Source organism: Patiria miniata, unplaced genomic scaffold (assembly GCF_015706575.1).
Source record: "Patiria miniata isolate m_02_andy unplaced genomic scaffold, ASM1570657v1 HiC_scaffold_4, whole genome shotgun sequence".
Lineage (NCBI taxonomy): Eukaryota > Metazoa > Echinodermata > Asteroidea > Valvatida > Asterinidae > Patiria > Patiria miniata.
Window position 1 is genome coordinate 3,598,688 of NW_024037071.1, and position 22,397 is coordinate 3,621,084.

Genomic DNA, 22,397 nt, shown 5'->3' on the forward strand with positions numbered 1-22,397 from the left:
GTATTCTGCGTTTCCACGATAGCATATCACGGAATTCCACTTATTCGTGATAGCACATCACGGAATGCCACGTTTCCACGATAACCTACGTTTTCCACGTTTCCATGATCCGATGAGGCTTTCATGGTATTCAGCATTTTCATGATGGGCTATCGCTGCATTTCGAGCTGTAAAGATATTTTATGATGGAACTCTATGTTTCCAAGATATTTTATCTCAGTAACGCAGTAACTCGAATGGTCCTATACGTTTCCGTAGTTACATTCAACTTGATTCCCCGATGATCGGTTATTTAATGTCTAGGGCGCCCTCTACGGCGATGTCCTATAAAGGCTATAACATATGTAACGGCCAGTAACATGGCACAACTTCTAATCTGCAGTTTGCATGGCTGACCATTCTGATAATTTCAAATTAGGTAGGCGCCAAATACCACGTGACTGACCAAAACGGGCAGGGATCCTTTTGTTGGCACTCGGATATGTTCGCGGTAGCAGGGTGTTTTGTGGATCATCAGTCCTCGAAATTCTTCAACGCTAACCTTGCAATCCGATTTAAGGCATAATGCTCAGTTTATAAAGCGTTGGTCCTCTAACTTTAGTATGTACTGATCGGACTGCGTCATGTTCCATTTTGTGAATGTGACCTCCAATATAAATTATAAATACACATTATGGGATCGTGTGGTCACGGAACAAGACTGGCGACAACCGTATATATACATCCGTGAATGTTGTCTGGACTGGATGATCTTGCAGTTGGGGTTAAAGAGTATCCTGAAGCCAATTCTGAGACGGAGAAGAGCTTTTAGACCCCCCCCCCCCCCCCCACACACACACACCCAGACTTGTTTCACATACCTAGTGTGGACTATCCTTTCTTTTCGTGTAGTTAAGGAACACCAGTGGAAAAACTCATTTTTCTCAAACTGTGAAAACTCTTACAACCCAATTTTTTTTCAATGATTCCCTTTAGTGTTTCTCTTCATTCTGCTACAGATAAACCTAACCCAAAAATGCCTCTAAACCTGTTTTCCAGAAATGGGGAAACACTGTGTGGACGTGGGCAAGTCCACACTTTGTCGCTGCTACCTACATTAAGTGGACGTCTTTTGTTCGGAAGTCCACACTGCGTATGTAAGACAAGCTCACAGATTCCCGGGGTTACAGTTAGATTGAAAACTCCATAGCGTTTCCTGTATGGGGAAGGTATATTTCTAAAGACTTCCCGTATGGGATATATTGATCTATTGTGTTTCTACCCCTAAGAAACCATGTCAGTGTACACACATAATTTAGGCCTGCAGCCACCATCAGATTTTTACATTTTTCTCTCATTTTATTTTCAACCAATAATTATTTTAGATAATGTTGAACATGACAAAGTGCTCCGTGTAGTGGTCTTTTCTTTATCTGCTCCTTATGGTATTTTCTTTTCATCTTTCTACAAGTTTATCATCACTCGGGTTTTCGTTCTATTTTAATCCAGAGTTATCGACTGTTTTCAGAGAACTTATGAAAGCTCTCAGATGTTGTATTGTTGCTGTAAATATATAAATATTAAGAACTTAACTATCAGATCATTTATATACGCTATTTCCAAGACGTCATAGTAAATACCTCAGTCTTGACTGAATAAACTATCAGATCATTTATATACGCTATTTCCCAGACTTCTTAGTACATTGTATAAACCTCAGGCTCAGTCTTGACTCAAGAACTATCATACTATTTATATACGCTATTTCCAAGACTTCATAGTATAGACCTCAGTCTTGACTCAATGAACTAACAGGTCATGTTACAAACATTAACCCAAAAAAACGCCATTTCTGAATATGATTTCGCAGTCTGTTTTTATCTTTATCAAAACTACGTGCTTAACTATGAAACTGAATTAAAGCCATGTTGGTATTCCCACTGCGCATGTGCATATCAAAATATGACAGTCGTGATGGAAAACAGTTCGCCACAGCTTTGTTCGTAATCATCGTGGAAACATGGAAGACTTCATGGAAGACGCTCACGGAAAAATACACAATTAAAAAAATTAAGAATAAAAATAAAACATTTCAAATTAAAAATTATAGAAATTACAAAATTGTAATCCCACAGTATAATACGAAGCCCATAAAGGTCCTTTCAATAACATTTTCATTTCGTGCGCACGAAATATCTCGTGACTTATCAGTGCGCACATCACGAGCTTATTTCATGCGCACGAGATATAACGAAATATTGAATGTCACTTTAGGGGTTCCGTAGCAGCAGGCCAAATTGGAAAGAAACCCCATTTTTATCGGGGGTAACAAATATGGCAGATAATTGCTTCACGGAACAGTCGTATTATCAACCAGTCCGGTCAATATTGAGTTCAACGGTACATGCGGGGATAATAGAGTTTACAGTGTAAACAGCATTACCATGAAGATAATGGCAACGGTAGTGATGATGTTGACGGTCACCGACCCAGCTCCGTTGCACGGTGGAGCTGTTGGTATAGGAGGTGTATTAGGTATAGGAGTTGTAGGAGCTGCTATAGGTCCATCGTTGCACAGGTCCCCAGTGCAGCAGCAGGTTGTAATAGACGCCCGGCCAACAGTGCCGGCGACGCAACCACCTATCTTGAAACAAAATTCTGTCCGGGAACAACTCCTTGTAATCGTATCCGACTCACCAATGACTTGCCACAGGTTCTGTAAAAAGTAGCAGCAGTAATGTTTTGTCAAGCCCAATATTTTCCATTCTAACACTACCACAACACAAGTACGTTGTGCCGATGTAGTCAACGTGCGAGTACGGTGAACATCTCAATTTGTTCAACACGATAGAAATCGTGACGTCACTTTGAGGTCAACGGGTCGTTTGGGGCAATTGTTCTCCCAACAGACATATAAACACATAGACCGCCAAGTCATATTCGAAACTACACGCGCATTCCGTGATTTCGCGGCGCCCGACTAAAATCCAAACTATGGGCAAAGCAGCCTCGACTCCATGGGCGCGTGCGCGTTCCTTACGCTATCCGAAAACTTCCTATAGAAATGCGCACATTCCATACCGGATGTGATTAAGGGAATAAATGTGTGCTCGAGAGGTTTTTATCACTCTGTTTAAGACCGCTTAGAGTCTGGGTGCTGATAATTACCCGAGCCGGAGGCGAGGGTAATTATCAGCACCCAGACTCTAAGTGGTCTTAAACAGAGTGATAAATACCGACCGAGCACATAATTATTCCCATTCATAAATACCTTTTCGGTTAAAAAATATCAAATAATTCGTTCAAAAATCCCAATTTTGTTCAACAAGTTCACTTCATTCTTTTTGAAACATCCCTCTGGCAAAATAATGGAGTGTTCAGCTGGCGAGTAAGATGTAAACAACCCTTTTATGGCGATTGACGCGCGCGTGGCATGTTCTGCGCGATGTCGCGCAGAACGAACCTGGGGCGTTGCGTTTTGAATTTTGAACTGTAAATTTCTGACTCACTGGTAGTGTTGCGCATGCCTACGTGAGGATTGTGAACGTTCAACCAATGAAACGGTAAGAGGCACTGGATTTTTAGGAGTCCACATTTTATTGTGACACTGGAAAAGTGTTCAAGACCTGGGGTGCGTTTTGGCGGTCATAACCAAGAATTGGTTCGGTGGTTTCTCTTTGGTTAATTGTTTTGGGGATTGGAGTACTACATGATCACGCATAATTCTAACCAAATTAAAATTGCCGAAGAAATTCACCGACAAGAAATCACCGAACCAATTCTTGGTTATGACCGCCAAAACGCACCCCAGCTAGCCATGTCTTTATCATCCGTTTAAGACCGGCCACGTGACGGGCTCTCGACCAATAGACCGCTTGCAGACGCGATCGATAATTGACGCGCGAAGGTGTGCGACGCCATGTTGTGGGACAAAATGTGCATGGATAGATATACGCTTGTCCCACAACATGGCGTCGCGCGCCTTCGCGCGTCGATTATCGAACGCATCTGCAAGCGGTCTATAGGAATAGCTAAACTGTCTGAGGTATTTATGAATTCTGTTTCATTGCGGACCATGTGGACAAAATTTTGGCGGCATCGCAGAATGCAATCCGACCGTTCGTGATTCAAAATCGGAGCCTGAGCAAATGACGGGAATTGTAAATTTACAACACATTTCCTACATTATTACGCTTTTCAACGAGAAAAAATCTCTAAACTGGAATAAAAGAGTAATGAATCAGTCTTAATGGCCGTTTCAAACCTTGCAGAGTTATGACCTTGATGACGCGCAGGTCACTGGTCACGCAAAATCCAACCAATCAAAGCGTGGATTTATCAGAGTATCACAGCGTCCTGTTTGCAGGGCGGGGGGGGGGGGGTAAGAGGAAAAAAACTTTTTTATTTTGCGCGCGCATACCAGAAACCGGAGACTTTTTTTTTTGGCCTTAGCTGGAATTTTTTTGTCTCGCAAGCCTTCGGACATTAGTGAGAGTTTACAATGTTTATAAAACACTTCGTCGGTCGAAGGGCAACAACCAAAACCAACATTTTATTATGATACGAGGGATTTTAACTAGATATCGTCGTCTTTCAAGGTATTCGAAGTAAACCAAGGACACATTGACCTGCACTGCAATATTGATTGGTTTGAGTTACTTCCAACTTTAAGAGCTACACTCACAAAGCAAGAAAAATCCGCATCAGCTCCGCAGTCAATCTCCCCAACGCCAGGATCTGTCGCGTTGAACGGATCGCGGCAGGCATTGGTTTCACCGGGGGCACCATTCCCTGCGTGACAGGTGTAACACTTGATACCCACGCTACCAGCTGTGGTCCAAAACAAACCGAAGAATTCCCGTCACATTTTGAAAACGAAATGGCTTGATTCGTGATGTGGTCATTTTGAGCCCCACTTCGAAAATCCCGCAAGCTCTAACCTTACATACTCTTTGTGGACCTGTGAATAAAAGAGGTCCGCAAGATGCAAGAAGCGTGAACGTTTTGTGGACTTGCACACGTTCACGCTAGGTTCCCCTCTTTGGAAAACAGTTTGAGAGGAATTTAGCATTAGAGTTGAAAGAGTGATCACAGTGGGAGTAAAATGAGGCTTTTTTTCTCTGGATTTTCTTTAACTACACGAATAAACAGTAGGTACGTAAGGTAAGGCTGCATGGGCGCGCTCAGGCAACCACTCAAATCGTGGACGAAAAATACCGGAGAACAACAGATAACAATATCGTCCTCGATTCCCAGCATATTTCCACGATTGAGATCGTGCATACAAAACATATGGATTTTTTTCTGAAATTTTTTTTTGAGTACAAGCAAAAGAGGAACAATAGGACGTCCTCGATGGGCACGATTTGCGTGGACAGGACTGTATACGAGTGTGTGCGTGTGTGTCTCTCTTTCTAGGGGGCAAGTCCATTTTTCACAGTGGTGTCTCCCTGAGTGTGATTATCAGTCGCGGCCGCCACTTAATCACACTTATAGAGAGAAGTACACCCCTGTGAAAAATGAACTTGCCCCCTAGAAAGAGAGAGAGAGACACACGTTCTGAAAAAAGAGGCAAGATACATGGACCATGAAAGAAAACGCACCAACGCGAAAGAGAAACCCACCGATGTGAAAGAGAAAGAGGTACCTGGCCTTAACAGGCTTCCATAATTTTTCTAGTTCACGAGACCTTGCTGGAATTGCAGTCGTTCTATTAAAAAAAAAACCACTGATCATTGTGTTAGCTTCCGATTACGTTTAGATTGTCTGGTTATTACTTGCACTCAGCTAACCCCAAATGTCATGTCTGGTTTTTTGAAGAGTGCATGTCCAGTTGTTGCGGGTATTTTAAACCAGTTTCTAGCGTTCTTTCTTAGGCTGGCTTCATTTTACTGTGTCCATACTTTGAGTTACATTTTCTGAAGTGCCTGCAAATTAGTATCAACTTTAAACTAAGGGTCCATGAACTTCCTTGTGCTTATAGAATATACAAATTGAAATGAATAAGACATTTACCGATGGAGGTCAGAAAGATGGCGGCTGTGAGAAGCTTCATGGTGGATCACAGGTAGACTTGCACACGGCTAGACACAGCAGTAAACCTGCATAGTATCAACGAGCATGAATATAGGAGAGCAGTTGTCAGAGACATTTTGTTAATTACATGTATGTAAAAACCCCGGTGGTTAACCATGGACACTATAAGCACTTGTAAGTTAATGCCCTCTCTTGAATTTTTGATTTTGAGGCGGCCAGGAGACCGGGCAAAAAAAGATGGCTACCCCCCCCCCCCCCATTACAATTGTATGGCGAGCCCTTGAGAGAACTTTCTAAGGGAGAACAATGCGTGACCAAAGTGTGGTGTTCTAAAACGGACATGCAAACGTCGTACTTCAACTTCCAAACGTCGTGTTTTCTCTGTAGCAAAGTACAATGTACATGACCTACGGCGTACCTTTCTACCTTTCAACATAGGCACATGTACACGCCCACACAGTACAAGTAAATACGTCAATTGGTAGTAAATAGGCCATTAACACCATAGTACAGTTCTAAAAGTTTTGTAAAATTATAATGCACTTTTACGAAAACATTATCATATTTGCAGTACAATTTTGCGTACAGGTATACGGACAAGACAAGTGGCGCATCGGCTGCTATAGTGCTAATACTAAATACTATATGATGGTGCTAGGCCTGCTTACCAGCATTTGACGAAAACAGGCGCGGATCCAGAGGGGGAGGGATGTCCATAAGTTGTTATGTTAATGCACCAAGTTTCATAAATGTTCGCCACTCAATGGTCGAGATCTGAGGAGGGTGCCCCGGATGTGACATGGTCAAAATAACCATGCTCCTTTAGGGTTAAAGGACCAACATAATTATTTCCATTGGGGTGGGTGACCGGGTCGACGATTTTTTTTTATGGAGCCCTACGTCCCCCCCCCCCTCCCTCCACCCCTTGGCTACGCCGCTGGTTATTAGGCTCGGTAATTTTGAAATGTAACTAATAGGATCTTGTCGTTTTGAGACATTGAACATTGCACAAGCTGCCTCAAAGCCCATACAGTAAAATGCCCCAAATGGGAGCAGTGATACGGTTGATGGAAGGCAAGCGAAGACAGAATAAAAGTCACCAAAATTATGGAAAAAATGATAATTGGAGTCATCCTTAATGCTACTGAATTAATTATTCCAATTTGCTAGCATTATAGTCTCATTCTTGCGTTAAAGGTGACTATCAGGTACCTACCTTATAAATCGTGGCGATCAGTCCGTATAAAGAACCGTTTGCTCTGACGACTCCCAAACTGCACTACGTGCAACAATGCAGGGTACTTTCTTTTAACGTCCTTATGCCTAGAATTTATACGATTCTATATGACGTCATCGCAAGTTCACTATGTGGAATTTTACAAATTATAGTATCCAAATTGGGTGATTATTAACCTGTGTTTCTTTTTTTAATTATTGAATGGCCAGGGCATGGTCCAATATCGGTATAAACAAGAATAGAAAAGGTTCAACTTCAATGCCTTACCGGGCAACAACCAAAAGGAAAACGGAACCACGAGTTACTTTTAAGACTTGACGTTTGATGCTAATCAGTGACCTAGTTGCCCGTACCCCTAAAAGTTCAATCTTCTTGACTTTCGACCTCCTATGACTACAATGATAGAGGTCGAAAGTCAAGAAGATTGAACTTTGAACTTTGATTAGTGCACTCATCAAACAAACTAAAGCTATTCAGTCCCGTGATAGTGACCGAGATTTTAGTCAACTTTCCAGTTTCCCGTCAATACAGGTGTATGACAGTGGATACAATGACCGTTAACAACCAGGGAGTTATTAGTCATTTGCGAGGCAAATAGATGAGATTCGTTATTCCAGCCTTGGAACTTATTTGTACCCTAAGCCGATTTTTGTGAAACGTTTGTTTTGAGAAAGGAATATACTCATTGCTTATCTCATGCTAAAATTATTATCAATTCAAATTTGAAAATTGATTCCTCAGGATGCCACATCCTCAACTTTAATTTAAAAAAATTAAAAAAAAGCCTAATAGGAGAAGCGCACACGGATGTTTTACTTTTTGCCTGCAGTCCACATACCGACTTTGGTTTCCCTCACCCACGTTACAAGCACACTTCACAAAATGTAAGAAAACTATTTGTTCTTCCCGTTTGCTTTATTGAAAAGCAAAAGAAGACCAAAAAAAACAAACCACTGATCATTGTGTTAGCTTCCGATTACATTTAGTTTGTCTGGTTATTACTTGCACTCAGCTAACCCCAAATGTCATGTCTGTTTTTTTGAAGAGTGCATGTCCAGTTGTTGCGGGTATTTTAAACCAGTTTCTAGCGTTCTTTCTTAGGCTGGCTTCATTTTACTGTGTCCATGCTTTGAGTTACATTTTCTGTAGTGCCTGCAAATTAGTATCAACTTTAAACTAAGGGTCCATGAACTTCCTTGTGCTTATAGAATATACAAATTGAAATGAATAAGACATTTACCGATGGAGGTCAGAAAGATGGCGGCTGTGAGAAGCTTCATGGTGGATCACAGGTAGACTTGCACACGGCTAGGCACAGCAGTAAACCTGCATAGTATCAACGAGCATGAATATAGGAGAGCAGTTGTCAGAGACATTTTGTTAATTACATGTATGTAAAAACCCCGGTGGTTAACCATGGACACTATAAGCACTTGTAAGTTAATGCCCTCTCTTGAATTTTTGATTTTGAGGCGGCCAGGAGACCGGGCAAAAAAAGATGGCTACCCCCCCCCCCCACCCATTACAATTGTATGGCGAGCCCTTGAGAGAACTTTCTAAGGGAGAACAATGCGTGACCAAAGTGTGGTGTTCTAAAACGGACATGCAAACGTCGTACTTCAACTTCCAAACGTCGTGATTCAACTTTTCAAGCGTCGTACTTCAATTTTGCAAACGTATACATGTACTTTGTGGTTCAACTTTCCGTTGAGATGTTTTCTCTGTAGCAAAGTACAATGTACATGACCTACGGCGTACCTTTCTACCTTTCAACATAGGCACATGTACACGCCCACACAGTACAAGTACATACGGCGGTTAGCTGTATCGCATCGTGGGCTTACCCTTTTCGTCAATTGGTGGTAAATAGGCCATTAACACCATTGTACAGTTCTAAAAGTTTTGTAAAATTATAATGCACTTTTACTAAAACATTAGCATATTTGCAGTACAATTTTGCGTACAGGTATACGGACAAGACAAGTGGCGCATCAGCTGCTATAGTGCTAATACTAAATACTATATGATGGTGTTAGGCCTACTTACCAGCATTTGACGAAAACAGGCGCAGATCCAGAGGGGGGAGGGATGTCCATAAGTTGTTATGTTAATGCGCCAAGTTTCATAAATTTTCGTCACTCATTGGCCGAGATCTGAGGGAGGGTGCCCCCGGATGTGACATGGTCAAATAACCATGCTCCTTTAGGGTTAAAGGACCAACATAATTATTTCCATTGGGGTGGGTGACCGGGGGCGACCGGGGTCGACGATTTTTTTTTATGGAGCCCTACGGCCCCCCCCCCCCCCCCCCCCCCCCCCTCCCTCCACCCCTTGGCTACGCCGCTGGTTATTAGGCTCGGTAAATTTGAAATGTAACTAATAGGATCTTGTCGTTTTGAGACATTGAACATTGCACAAGCTGCCTCAACGCCCATAAAGTAAAATGCCCCAAATGGGAGCAGTGATACGGTTGATGGAAGGCAAGCGAAGACAGAATAAAAGTCACCAAAATTATGAATGAAAAAAAATGATAATTGGAGTCATCCTTAAAGCTACTGAATTAATTATTCCAATTTGCTAGCATTATAGTCTCATTCTTGCGTTAAAAGTGACTATCAGGTACCTACCTTATAAATCGTGGTGATCAGTCCGTATAAAGAACCGTTTGCTCTGACGACTCCCAAACTGCACTACGTGCAACAATGCAGGGTACTTTCTTTTAACGTCCTTATGCCTAGAATTTATACGATTCTATATGACGTCATCGCAAGTTCACTATGTGGAATTTTACAAATTATAGTATCCAAATTGGGTGATTATTAACCTGTGTTTCTTTTTTTTAATTATTGAATGGCCAAGGCATGGTCCAATATCGGTATAAACAAGAATAAAAAAGGTTCAACTTCAATGCCTTACCGGGCAACAACCAAAAGGAAAACGGAACCACGAGTTACTTTTAAGACTTGGCGTTTGATGCTAATCAGTGACCTAGTTGCCCGTACCCCTAAAAGTTCAATCTTCTTGACTTTCCACCTCCTATGACTACAATGTTAGTGGACGAAAATTAAGAAGATTGAACTTTGAACTTTGATTAGTGCACTAATCAAACAAACTAAAGCATTCAGTCCCGTGATAGTGACCGAGATTTTAGTCAACTTTCCAGTTTCTTTACGTGACCGTCAATACAGGTGTATGACAGTGGATACGATGACCGTTAACAACCAGGGAGTTATTAGTCATTTGCGAGGCAACTAGATGAGATTCGTTATTCTAGCCTTGGAACTTATTTGTACCCTAAGCCGATTTTTGTGAAACGTTTGTTTGAGAAAGGAACATACTCATTGCTTATCTCATGCTAAAATTATTATCAATTCAAATTTGAAAATTGATTCCTCAGGATGCCACATCTTCAACTTTAATAAAAATAATTTTTTTTAAAAAAGCCTAATAGGAGAAGTGCACACGGATGTTTTACTTTTTGCCTGCAGTCAACATACCGACTTTGGTTTTCCTCACCACGCTACAAGCACACTTCACAAAATCCGAGGGCGACTTTAAAGGGTCCATAAGGTACAACTTTCTACTCCTCTTAAATATAAGAAAACTATTTGTTCTTCCCGTTTGCTTAACTTTAATGAAAAGAGCACGGCTTTAAACTCTAAATATCTTCCATGCTTATCCAGAAAACTGAGGGCGCTGTCGCTGTGATGTCATTTCAGGAATATACTGTTCATTTTAGGGTGCTCAAATTGTGTTTAGGGTGCTCAAATTGTGAACCCAACCTTATAAATCGTGGTGATCAGTCCGTATAAAGAACCGTTTGCTCTGACGACTCCCAAACTGCACTACGTGCAACAATGCAGGGTACTTTCTTTTGACGTCCTTATGCCTAGAATTTATACGATTCTATACGACGTCATCGCGGGTTCACTATGTGGAATTTTACAAATTATATTATCAAAATTGGGTTATTATCAACCTGTGTTTCTTTTTTTTTTTATTATTGAATGGCCAGGGCATGGTCCAATATCGGTATAAACAAGAATAGAAAAGGGTCAACTTCAATGCCTTACCGGGCAACAACCAAAAGAAAAACGGAACCATGAGTTACTTTTAAGACTTGGCGTTTGATGCTAATCAGTGACCTAGTTGCCCGAACCCCTAAAAGTTCAATCTTCTTGACTTTCGACCTCCTATGACCACAATGCAAGCTTGCATTGTGGTCATAGGAGGTCGAAAGTCAAGAAGATTGAACTTTGAACTTTGATTAGTGCACTAATCAAACAAACTAAAGCATTCAGTCCCGTGATAGTGGCCGAGATTTTAGTCAACTTTCCAGTTTCTTTACGTGACCGTCAATACAGGTGTATGACAGTGGATACGATGACCGTTAACAACCAGGGAGTTATTAGTCATTTGCGAGGCAAATAGATGAGATTCGTTACTCTAGCCTTGGAACTTATTTGTACCCTAAGCCGATTTTTGTGAAACGTTTGTTTGAGAAAGGAATATACTCATTGCTTATCTCATGCTAAAATTATTATCAATTCAAATTTGAAAATTGATTCCTCAGGATGCCACATCTTCAACTTTAATACAAATAAAAAAATATATAAAAAAAGCCTAATAGGAGAAGTGCACACGGATGTTTTACTTTTTGCCTGCAGTCAACATACCGACTTTGGTTTTCCTCACAACGCTACAAGCACACTTCCACAAAATCCGAGGGCGACTTTAAAGGGTCCATAAGGTACAACTTTCTACTCCTCTTAAATGTAAGAAAACTATTTGTTCTTCCCGTTTGCTTAATTTTATTGAAAAGAGCACGGCTTTCAACTTTAAATATTTTCCATGCTTATCCAGACAACTGAGGGCGCTGTCGCTGTGATGTCATTTCAGGAAGATACTGTTCAATTTATGGTGCTCAAATTGTGAACCCAACAATTTGTTCGTTGAACACATTTGAGAAAAGTTTGCTCATTAACTGGCACAACAACGAATCACCAACGAAAAGAAAATGTACAACAAAATGTTCTAAAGTCTGTTACACTTTTGGTGCAAATAGATGTGTAACATTGAGGTTTCTCCCTACAATGACATCACACACAAAATATACTGTGAATACACATTACACTTGGTTGGAAAAATTAAAATCAATATTATGAGCATCAGTATTCCACGGATTTTAACGTTTATACTTCGTTTCTTTATCCGTATCTGCATCTGTTAGCTTCTGTACAAACGCCAGGTGTGGCTATCCCCCCATACCGTTTTGTTACATTCATTATCAAAATAATTACATTAAAAGTTAAATTTTAACTGGTCAATTGAAACAAGTTGCGTTTTGCTTCAACTCCGCAGACGTCGTTGCTTTTGGTAGAGCGTAATTTAGTCCCCGAGCGTCGGGTCTGGTTATGTGTTACGTGTTCGGATTAATGGATGGAATGCATCAATCGGGCATAAGCTGTGATGACGTAACGACGGAGGCGGAGTCACTTGGAACCGTCCACTTTTTGGTGGGTACTAGAGTGGCATTGTTGTGTTCGGGAACGTTCAATCTGCTCAGTTTCTGTAGCAGAAAAGCAGATGGCCACTTTTGAACCACCGTGACAAAACTTTCGATCTGCTTTCTGATAGCAGAAAGCAGAAAAGTAGAAAAATGCATTTCAACAACACGTTCAATCTGCTTTTCTGCTATCCTGTTAGCAGAAAAACAGATGTCCACTTTTGAACCTCCATAATTTTTCGAACATCCCAACAACCAAAATGTATTCAATGGCACTGAATAGTGGAAACATGTAATTCCGTGATGAGCTACTCGTGGAAACGTGGAATTATGTGATAGGCTAACGATATCATGGCATTTCGCTTTGCCACGATAAAACATCACGGAATTCCAGGTTGCTGAGATACCCTATCGCGGTATTCCACGTTTTTGTGATAGGCTATCACAGTATTCTGCGTTTCCACGATAGCATATCACGGAATTCTACTTATTCGTGATAGCATATCCACGTTTCCATGATCCGATGAGGCTTTCATGGAATTCAGCGAGTTTCATGATGGGCTGCATTCCGAGTTGTAAAGATATTTTATGATGGAACTTTATGTTTCCAAGATATTTTATCTCAGTAACGCAGTAACTCGAATGGTCCTATACGTTTCCGTAGTTACATTCAAATTGATTCCCCGATGATCGGTTATTTAATGTCTAGGGCGCCCTCTACGGCGATGTCCTGTAAAGGCTATAACATATGTAACGGCCAGTAACATGGCACAACTTCTAATCTGCAGTTTGCATGGCTGACCATTCTGATAATTTCAAATTAGGTAGGCGCCAAATACCACGTGACTGACCAAAACGGGCAGGAATCCTTTGGTTGGCACTCGGATATGTTCGCGGTAGCAGGGTGTTTTGTGGATCATCAGTCCTCGAAATGCTTCAACGCTAACCTTGCAATCCGATTTAAGGCATAATGCTAAGTTTATAAAGCGTTGGTCCTCTAACTTTAGTATGTACTGATCGGACTGCGTCATGGTCCATTTTGTGAATGTGACCTCCAATATAAATTATAAATAAACATTATGGGATCGTGTGGTCACGGAACAAAACTGGCGACAACCGTATATATACATCCGTGAATGTTGTCTGGACTGGATGATCTTGCAGTTGGGGTTAAAGAGTATCCTGAAGCCAATTCTGAGACGGAGTAGAGCTTTTAGACCCCCCCCCCCCCCCCCCCCACACACACACACACACACACAGATTCCCGGAATTATAGTTAGATTGAAAACTCCATAGCGTTTCCTGTATTGGGAAGGTATTTTTCTAAAGACTTCCTTATGGGATACATTGTTCTATTGTGTTTTCTACCCCTAAGAAACCATGTCCGTGAACACACATAATTTAGGCCTGCAGCCACCATCAGATTTTACATTTTTCTCTCATTTTATTTTCAACCAATAATTATTTTAGATAATGTTGAACATGACAAAGTGCTCCGTGTAGTGGTCTTTTCTTTATCTGCTCCTTATGGTATTTTCTTTTCATCTTTCTATAAGTTTATCTATCATCACTCAGGTTTTCGTTCTATTGTAATCCAGAGTTATCGACTGTTTTCAGAGAACTTATGAAAGCTCTCAGATGTTGTATTGTTGCTGTAAATATATAAATATGAAGAACTTAACTATCATATCATTTCTATACGCTATTTCCAAGACGTCATAGTAAATACCTCAGTCTTGACTGAATAAACTATCAGATCATTTATATACGCTATTTCCAAGACTTCTTAGTACATTGTATAAACCTCAGGCTCAGTCTTGACTCAAGAACTATCATACTATTTATATACGCTATTTCCAAGACTTCATAGTATAGACCTCAGTCTTGACTCAATGAACTAACAGGTCATGTTACAAACATTAACCCAAAAAAACGCCATTTCTGAATATGATTTCGCAGTCTGTTTTTATCTTTATCAAAACTACGTGCTTAATTAACTATGAAACTGAATTAAAGCCATGTTGGTATTCCCACTGCGCATGCGCATAACAAAATATGGCAGTCGTGATGGAAAACAGTTCGCCACAGCTTTGTTCGTAATCATCGCGGAAACATGGAAGACTCGATGGAAGACGCTCACAGAAAAATACACAATTAAAAATTAAGAATTAAAATAAAACATTTCAAATTAAAAATTATAGAAATTACAAAATTGTAATCCCGCAGTATAATACGGAGCCCATAAAGGTCCTTTCAACAACATTTTCATTTCGTGCGCACGAAACATCTAATGACTTATCGGTGCGCACATCACGAGCTTATTTCGTGCGCACGAGATATATCTCGTGCGCGCGAAATACTTATTTTGTGCGCACGAGATATAACGAAATATTGAATGTCACTTTAGGGGTTCCGTAGCAGCAGGCCAAATTGGAAAGAAACCCCATTTTTATGGGGTAACAAATATGGCGGATAATTATTTCACGGAACAGTCGTATTGTCAACAAGTCCGGTCAATATTGAGTTCAACGGTACATGCGGGGATAATATAGTTTACAGTGTAAACAGCATTGCCATGAAGATAATGGCAACGGTAGTGATGATGTTGACGGTCACCGACCCAGCTCCGTTGCACGTGCACGGTGGAGCTGTAGCTATAGGAGGTGTATTAGGTATAGGAGGTGTATTAGGTATAGGAGTTGTATTAGGTATAGGAGTTGTAGGAGCTGCTACAGGTCCATCGTTGCACAGGTTCCCACTGCAGCAGCAGGCTGTAATAGACATCCGGCCAATAGTGCCGGCGACGCAACCACCTATCTTGAAACAATGGTCAGTCTGGGAACAACTCCTCATTGTAACCGCATCCGACTCACCAATGACTTGCAACATGCTCTGTATGAAGTAACAGCAGTAATGTTTTGTCAAGCCCAATATTTTCCATTATCACGGCTGTGATTTATGTCCGATGCAACCTCGTCCCCAGGGTGTCGAGCAGTACGCGCCCACCACTACCTGCTCTCTCACCCTGGTATTGGATCATTTGCATGTGCAAGATTTTTGCACACGTATGCAAATGAGGAACAGTCTGGTGCCTGGATATGCGTTACACATTAGCGTTTGTTTTTGTATGCGGTGTTTGGGGTAAAAACAGAGTCAATTCGTAGCAGCGCGAGCACGGCGTGAGTTACGAAAACACGATTTTTGAAATCAAACTGTTACGATCTTATCGAGACAACATGCAGTATCATATTTCATATTAACATGAGCAAATTGGAAAGGAAATTAGTATTTTCGAGAAGGCGTGGACGAATGATCGCGAAAACACGTACTGCACGTTGTGAATATATAGCACCAAGTACACGATAAAAATCCATTACTAGCCAATTGCGGTATCCAATCAGGATACAGGAAGAAAGTTTCCTATCCAGGGTTTACTATTGGAAACGCGGTTGGAAATAATGTAAGCACTGGGGACGAGGTTGTGTCCGATGTGCTTGCACAGTACAGAAGTCCGACATGCGTGCACGCGCGTATGATGCGCGCGGCAGGAAAATGCAGCGTTGCATTGCAAAGGAGCACGTGTTAATTTGCCCAGACAGAGAACAGTGGAGAACACTTACAGAGTGCGCGATGTCAGATCAACTTGACGCAAGCGCCTAGATGATGAGTGGGCGGGGCTAAGTGGATCGGTCCATTCACCTCTCGGTATAGGGATTTTACACACACCCAAACTATTCCATCAAAAAATTCTATGAAGTTATTTTTCGATTGTAAAAAAAAATCCCTTGTGTACTTAGCATGATTGAGGTAGATTAAAACAGAATAACCTGCACAACTTTTTCACCCAGATTGTGAGTGAAACAGCCCTTTTTAAGCTCAAAAATTTACGTCCTGTATGTAAATGTATGCACTGTACTAAGCGCGTATTTGCATTGAACGCGCGTAAAGCGGATACGCGCGCTGTCAACAAGCGTTTTGCCCATTCTTTTTTTCAAATCACGGTTTTACGCGCACGACTGGCGTTCTATGCGTTTATATGTCTGTGGTTCTCCCCCTTGGTGCGCCCCCAACAGTTACGCCACAGCAGCCGGCACTTCGCTCGTACCCCCCCCCCCCCCCCGCCCTGCAAACAGGACGCTGGGATACTCTGATGAGCTTCACAGAATCTTGTGAAGGAAGTGGCCTATGACCTATGTATAAAGCATCTGGCTGCAGCTGTTCAAGACCGCAGTTACACAATGTGCGCAAATGCTATCCGAAAACTTCCTATAGAAATGCGCACATTCCATACCGGATGTGATTTCTGTTTCATTGCGGACCATGTGGACAAAATTTTAACGGCATCGCAGAATGCAATCCGACTGTTCGTGATTCAAAATCGGAGCCTGAGCAAGTTACGGGAATTGTAAATTTACAACACAGATAGGTTTTACAGAATTTCCTACATTATTACGCTTTTCAACGAGAAAAAAACCCATCTCTAAACTGGAATAAAAGAGTAATGAATCAGTCTTAATGGCCGTTTCAAACCTTGCAGAGTCATGACCTTGATGACGCGTAGGTCACTGGTCACACAAAATCCAACCAATCAGAGCGTGAATTTATCAGAGTATCCCAGCGTCCTGTTTGCAGGGCAGGGGGTATGAGCAAAAGCCGGCCCCAGCAAGTTCGTTGGTCGAGTGGTGAGCCTTCACTTAAAGCGATTGTGGGTTCGAGTCTCGCGGCTGGTTCGTTCTCGGCGCGAAAGCAAACGCGATTGCGAATTTGTGATGTTACGGCGCAAATTGTGACAAAGTTGCGTTCGCTTTCAGTCCGAATATATTATGTCACAGGCGTAAAAAGAATTCTTTTTAGATTCACCTTGCAAAGCTTTATTTCTTATTCAAACCAAATTCTTGAATATTCATTTTCATTAACCAATCACTTTGGCCGTTACCACAATAGAGATTCGGAATACGGGGCGCAGCCCGTGTTAGCGTCATTCCAATTAACCGGAGCCGAGGGAACACCTTGTCTAATCGAGTTACCCTTTCCCGTATTTCCATCTTTCAGTGAGAATAAATCACCACAGAACTGAGAAGCCGAGTCCTCTTTCCATTTATAACTGACTCGAATAAAACCAAGGGTCACATAATGGCTTAACTCCGGTGAATTTGGCATTTGCATGAAGTATTAACCGAATAACCGGCCTTTAAGCCAAAAAAGTCTCCGGTTTCTGGTATGGAGCTTACCCCTTTGGCGGTTTTGAGACATCATCTTTCATTGAAAAAAAAAAACTTCTTCATTTTGCGCGCGCATACCAAAAACCGGAGACTTTTTTTTTTTGGCCTTAATAGCTGGAATTTTTTGTCTCGCAAGCCTTCGGACATTAGTGAGAGTTTAAAATGTTTATAAAACACTTCGTCGGTTGAATGGCAAAAACCAAAACCAACATTTTATTATGATAGGAGGGATTTTAACTAGATATCGTCGTCTTTCAAGGTATTCGAAGTAAACCAAGGACACATCGACCTGCACTGCAATATTGATTGGTTTGAGTTACTTCCAACTTTAAGAGCTACACTCACAGTGCAAGAAAAACCCGCATCAGCTCCGCAGTCAGTCTCCTCAACGTTAGGACCTGTCGCGTTGAACGGATCGTGGCAGGCATTGGTTTCACCGGGGGCACCATTCCCTGAGTGACAGTTGTAACACTTGATACCCACGATACCAGCTGTGGTCCAAAACAAACCGAAGAATTCCCGTCACATTTTGAAAACGAAATGGCTTGATTCGTGATGTGGTAATTTTGAGGCCCACTTCGAAAACCCCGCAAGCTCTAACCTTACAAACTCTTTGTGGACATGTGAACAATTTTTTTAAGAGGTCCGCAAGATGCAGGAAGCGTGAACGTTTTGTGGACTTGCACACGTTCACACTAAGTTCCCCTCTCTGGAAAACAGTTTTAGAGGAATTTAGCATTAGAGTTGAAAGAGTGATCACAGTGGGAGTATTAAAATGAGGCTTTTTTTTCTCCGGATTTTCTTTAACTACACGAATATACAGTAGGTATGTAAGGTAAGGCTGCATGGGCGCGCTCAGGCAACCATTCAAATCGTGGACGAAAAATACCGGAGAACAAAAGATAACAATATCGTCCTCGATTCCCAGCATATTTCCACGATTGAGATCGTGCATAAAAAACATATGGAGTTTTTCTGAAATTTTTTTTTGAGTACAAGCAAAAGAGGAACAATAGGACGTCCACGATGGGCACGATTTGCGTGGACAGGACTGTATACGAGTGTGTGCGTGTTATCGACCAGTGTAACGGAACCATTTCAACAATAATAGTCGAAACACTGATTGCTATTTTTTTACGGAAGCCCGTTAGGGCCAGGTACCTCTTTCTCTTTCCCAGCGGTGCATTTCTCTTTCGCGGTAGTGCGTTTATCTTTCATGGTAGCTGGCCTCGCTTTCATAGCGTGTGTCTCTCTCATTCACGGTAGCTATAGCCTCTCTTTCAGAACGTGTGTGTCTCTCTTTCTAGGGGGCAAGTCCATTTTTCACAGGGGTGTCTCCCTGAGTGTGATTATCAGTCGCGGCCGCCACTTAATCACACTTATAGAGAGAAGTACACCCCTGTGAAAAATGGACTTGCCCCCTAGAAAGAGAGAAAGACACACGTTCTGAAAATAGAGGCAAGATACATGTACCATGAAAGAAAAATGCACCAACGCGAAAGAGAAACCCACCGATGTGAAAGAGAAAGAGGTACCTGGCCCTAACAGGCTTCCGTAATTTTTCTAGTTCACGAGACCTTGGTGGAATTGCAGTCGTTCTATTAAAAAAAAAACACTGATCATTGTGTTAGCTTCCGATTACATTTAGTTTGTCTGGTTATTACTTGCACTCAGCTAACCCCAAATGTCATGTCTGTTTTTTTTTTTAAGAGTGCATGTCCAGTTGTTGCGGGTATTTTAAACCAGTTTCTAGCGTTCTTTCTTAGGCTGGCTTCATTTTACTGTGTCCATACTTTGAGTTACATTTTCTGTAGTGCCTGCAAATTAGTATCAACTTTAAACTAAGGGTCCATGAACTTCCTTGTGCTTTAAGAATATACAAATTGAAATGAATAAGACATTTACCGATGGAGGTCAGAAAGATGGCGGCTGTGAGAAGCTTCATGGTGGATCACAGGTAGACTTGCACACGGCTAGACACAGCAGTAAACCTGCATAGTATCAACGAGCATGAATATAGGAGAGCAGTTGTCAGAGACATTTTGTTAATTACATGTATGTAAAAACCCCGGTGGTTAACCATGGACACTATAAGCACTTGTAAGTTAATGCCCTCTCTTGAATTTTTGATTTTGAGGCGGCCAGGAGACCGGGCAAAAAAAGATGGCTACCCCCCCCCCACCCATTACAATTGTATGGCGAGCCCTTGAGAGAACTTTCTAAGGGAGAACAATGCGTGACCAAAGTGTGGTGTTCTAAAACGGACATGCAAACGTCGTACTTCAACTTCCAAACGTCGTGGTTCAACTTTTCAAGCGTCGTACTTCAATTTTGCAAACGTATACATGTACTTTGTGGTTCAACTTTCCGTTGAGATGTTTTCTCTGTAGCAAAGTACAATGTACATGACCTACGGCGTACCTTTCTACCTTTCAACATAGGCACATGTACACGCCCACACAGTACAAGTACATACGGCGGTTAGCTGTATCGCATCGTGGGCTTACCCTTTTCGTCAATTGGTGGTAAATAGGCCATTAACACCATTGTACAGTTCTAAAAGTTTTGTAAAATTATAATGCACTTTTACGAAAACATTATCATATTTGCAGTACAATTTTGCGTACAGGTATACGGACAAGACAAGTGGCGCATCAGCTGCTATAGTGCTAATACTAAATACTATATGATGGTGCTAGGCCTGCTTACCAGCATTTGACGAAAACAGGCGCGGATCCAGAGAGGGGAGGGATGTCCATAAGTTGTTATGTTAATGCACCAAGTTTCATAAATGTTCGCCACTCAATGGCTGAGATCTGAGGAGGGTGCCCCGGATGTGACATGGTCAAAATAACCATGCTCCTTTAGGGTTAAAGGACCAACATAATTATTTCCATTGGGGTTGGTGACCGGGGGTGACCGGGGGCGACGATTTTTTTATGGAGCCCTACGCCCCCCCCCCCCCCTCCCTCCCTCCGCCCCTTGGCTACGCCGCTGGTTATTAGGCTCGGTAAATTTGAAATGTAACTAATAGGATCTTGTCGTTTTGAGACATTGAACATTGCACAAGCTGCCTCAAAGCCCATACAGTAAAATGCCCCAAATGGGAGCAGTGATACGGTTGATGGAAGGCAAGCGAAGACAGAATAAAAGTCACCAAAATTATGGAAAAAATGATAATTGGAGTCATCCTTAATGCTACTGAATTAATTATTCCAATTTGCTAGCATTATAGTCTCATTCTTGCGTTACAGGTGACTATCAGGTACCTACCTTATAAATCGTGGCGATCAGTCCGTATAAAGAACCGTTTGCTCTGACGACTCCCAAACTGCACTACGTGCAACAATGCAGGGTACTTTCTTTTAACGTCCTTATGCCTAGAATTTATACGATTCTATATGACGTCATCGCGAGTTCACTATGTGGAATTTTACAAATTATATTATCAAAATTGGGTGATTATTAACCTGTGTTTCTTTTCTTTTTTTATTGAATGGCCAGGGCATGGTCCAATATCGGTATAAACAAGAATAGAAAAGGGTCAACTTCAATGCCTTACAGGGCAACAACCAAAAGGCAAACGGAACCACGAGTTACTTTTAAGACTTGGCGTTTGATGCTAATCAGTGACCTAGTTGCCCGTACCCCTAAAAGTTCAATCTTCTTGACTTTCGACCTCCTTTGACCACAATGTTAGTGGTCGAAAGTTAAGAAGATTGAACTTTGAACTTTGATTAGTGCACTCATCAAACAAACTAAAGCATTCAGTCCCGTGATAGTGACCGAGATTTTAGTCAACTTTCCAGTTTCTTTACGTGACCGTCAATACAGGTGTATGACAGTGGATACGATGACCGTTAACAACCAGGGAGTTATTAGTCATTGTTGCGTCATTTGCGAGGCAAATAGATGAGATTCGTTATTCCAGCCTTGGAACTTATTTGTACCCTAAGCCGATTTTTGTGAAACGTTTGTTTGAGAAAGGAACATACTCATTGCTTATCTCATGCTAAAATTATTATCAATTCAAATTTGAAAATTGATTCCTCAGGATGCCACATTTTCAACTTTAATAAAAATATAAAAAATTAAAAAAGCCTAATAGGAGAAGTGCACACGGATGTTTTACTTTTTGCCTGCAGTCAACATACCGACTTTGGTTTTCCTCACCACGCTACAAGCACACTTCCACAAAATCCGAGGGCGACTTTAAAGGGTCCATAAGGTACAACTTTCTACTCCTCTTAAATGTAAGAAAACTATTTGTTCTTCCCGTTTGCTTAACTTTAATGAAAAGAGCACGGCTTTAAACTCTAAATATCTTCCATGCTTATCCAGAAAACTGAGGGCGCTGTCGCTGTGATGTCATTTCAGGAAGATACTGTTCATTTTAGGGTGCTCAAATTGTGTTTAG

At 41.5% G+C, this 22,397-nt stretch overlaps 1 protein-coding gene across 1 annotated transcript; it reads right to left on the reverse strand.

Annotated features, from left to right (window-relative positions):
- Positions 1-14,177: 14,177 nt before the first annotated feature.
- LOC119739662 lies at positions 14,178-21,348 on the reverse strand. The gene is made up of 4 exons (XM_038214676.1): positions 21,254-21,348; positions 19,886-19,971; positions 18,326-18,471; positions 14,178-15,650 (listed from the first exon to the last, which is right to left on the reverse strand). The coding sequence occupies exons 2-4, from the start codon at positions 19,923-19,925 to the stop codon at positions 15,312-15,314; spliced, it is 525 nt and encodes a 174-aa protein (XP_038070604.1). The 5' UTR covers positions 19,926-19,971; positions 21,254-21,348; the 3' UTR covers positions 14,178-15,311.
- Positions 21,349-22,397: the final 1,049 nt, after the last annotated feature.